Source organism: Echinops telfairi, unplaced genomic scaffold (assembly GCF_000313985.2).
Source record: "Echinops telfairi isolate 266 unplaced genomic scaffold, ASM31398v2 ScPeMD7_7466;HRSCAF=8504, whole genome shotgun sequence".
NCBI lineage: Eukaryota > Metazoa > Chordata > Mammalia > Afrosoricida > Tenrecidae > Echinops > Echinops telfairi.
In genome coordinates, this window is record NW_022111366.1 from 2,286,943 (window position 1) to 2,289,139 (window position 2,197).

Genomic DNA, 2,197 nt, shown 5'->3' on the forward strand with positions numbered 1-2,197 from the left:
CTGTGGGCAGAATAAAGTCACTGCGTCAGGTGGATGGAAGCGGAGGGAATTGCATCCATATCATCCGCCTATGTGGAAGAGGCAGCCATGGCATGTTCCTGCTCAGCCTGAGCGGGGTGGGAACTCGCTCAGCAGAGGTTCTCAGGGTGCTTCTCTGCAGAGAGAGACCAGGCGCTAATTGCTGTGCTGCCACAGCCTCAAGCAATGCTCGGATGTCCAAGGACACAGCACCCCCCCACCCCAGGGGGAAGAGGCACATCCACGTCAATGAACACCACTAGGGGCTATCGGCACAGTGCCAGAAGTTGCCCTCTGTACTGTGCAGGCACAGTTGTGGGCGCTGCTATGTGCACTAGGAAGGAAGCCACACTGTCACTGAGGATGTCAAAAGGAGGATACATTTTGAAGCCAAGTCAGTTCTGTAGGTGGAGAATGACCTTCTAGAGAAAGGTCGGGGAGGGGCACCTCAGCCCTTGAAGGCACAAGGGGTTCAACTCAGTCAAAGCATAGAGGTGATTTGGGGCTCAAGAGCAAAAGGATACGAGGATTTTAGACCTGATAGCCTTGAGCTTCTACTCGAAGGTTAAAAGAGGGCATGAGTGACCTTGACACCAGAAGAACTAGATGGTGCCCAGCTACCATCACCAGAGTAGATCCATTGCCCAGCTACCATCTGAAAGGGATCACATCAGAAGGTCTTGCATAGAGTCGGAGAAAAATATGTAATGAAACTCAAAATCATAAAAGAGCCCAGACTTAGTGGTGGGAAAGAGGCTGGTGGAACCCTTGAAGCTATGATCCTTAATCCCCCTTCATCTCAGGAAAGGAAAGCACCCGCTATGGCCAGCCAAACTGCAGATGGGTCTACAAAGGGAACCGTTACACCAGGGAGGGATGGACGCCTTTGCACAACCATGTGAGATCAAAGGGGCAGTATTTCCCCAAGGACATAGTCTAGAGGGTTAGGAAGGGAGGAATGGAAACGGGCAACAGAGAGAGAAAGTGGGATACGTCATATGACATTGTAGGGATGACAACCAATGAGATGTAACAAAATGTGGGTGAATTGTTGGATGGGCAATGGATCTGCTCTGGTAATCTTCATTCAGTTCACGATTAAAAGTTTGAGAGTGAGCAAGCAAGAGAGAGACAGAGACAGACAGTGCGCAGGCCTGAGTCAGATGAATCCATTCAAGTCATTCTGCAGTTGGAGATCCTGGGTCTCCAGGTTCGGGGAGGATTCCAGTTCCTGCAACCCCATGTGCTGGGCCTCACAAAAGAAGCATAGCCCCTGTGCTGGGCAGAGTGACCATGCATGCCATTGATGCCCCCCTGTTCCAGGTGCTCAGCAGTGAGCGTGCCCACGAGCTGCGGAGCGGCGCCCGTGCCCTGTACCACACCTTGGAAGAGTCGGCCTCCCTCCTCACGATGTTCTGGCGGGCAGCCTTGCCAGACACCCGCATCCCTGCTCAGCTGGGCAAAGTGGTAAGAGGCCAGTCTCCTTTACTGGGTTAAAGTTCCACTCCTCTGTCCTCAGGCATCATCCTGTCCTCTGTCCCCCCACGCCCTCAAGATCAGGAGCTGACCAGTGATCTGGAAATAAAGGCCCTTGGGGAGCATCCCTGGAGGGAGACCTCAGAGCCACGGGAGTTAGAGCCAACATAGATCTGAGGACACCCCTTCGGCTCCCACCCCAACCCTGGGATCTGCCATTGGGGGCAAAGGACAGATGTGGAGAAGGCAGAACCCCAGAACCCTGGCACTCTTTAACCTCCTGGAAGTTGGTTGGGCTGAGATTAAGGGTCACGCTAATGCTTTATCACCACCTGCAGGACCTCCCAGTGAAATGTGATCGACCAGGGCAGCTTGAGCCTCCCCTCGTGGGGTGGCGTCCTGGTGGCGTTGGCTGCTAACTTCAGGGTCAGCAGTTCGAAACCACCAGCAGCTCTGTGGGAGAAAGCCAGGATTTTAAGCTACTCCTGTAACGAGTTAGCAGCCCCGGAAACCCACAGGGGCTCTTCTACCCTGTGCCACGGGGTCTCTGAGTGGGCAACGGCTCGCCGGCCGTGGGGTTTATTTAGAGCATTTGTGATTGGAATCCCAGCCTGTCACATACATTTGCATGTCTGGGTCTGGAAAAAGTCAGCCCCTCAGGGACCTCTCAGACTTCAGTCTTCCTCCCTTTGGCAGAGCCTTC

The 2,197-nt window shown here is 53.8% G+C and overlaps 1 protein-coding gene across 1 annotated transcript in view; it reads left to right on the forward strand.

Annotated features, from left to right (window-relative positions):
* LOC101646633 (myomegalin) overlaps nt 1-2,197 on the forward strand; it is a 190,319-nt gene that overhangs the window by 184,432 nt on the left and 3,690 nt on the right. The window contains exon 41 of the mRNA XM_045283712.1: nt 1,197-1,510. Coding sequence (XP_045139647.1) covers nt 1,197-1,510 — 314 coding nt within the window. The remainder of the gene's footprint in view (nt 1-1,196; nt 1,511-2,197) is intronic.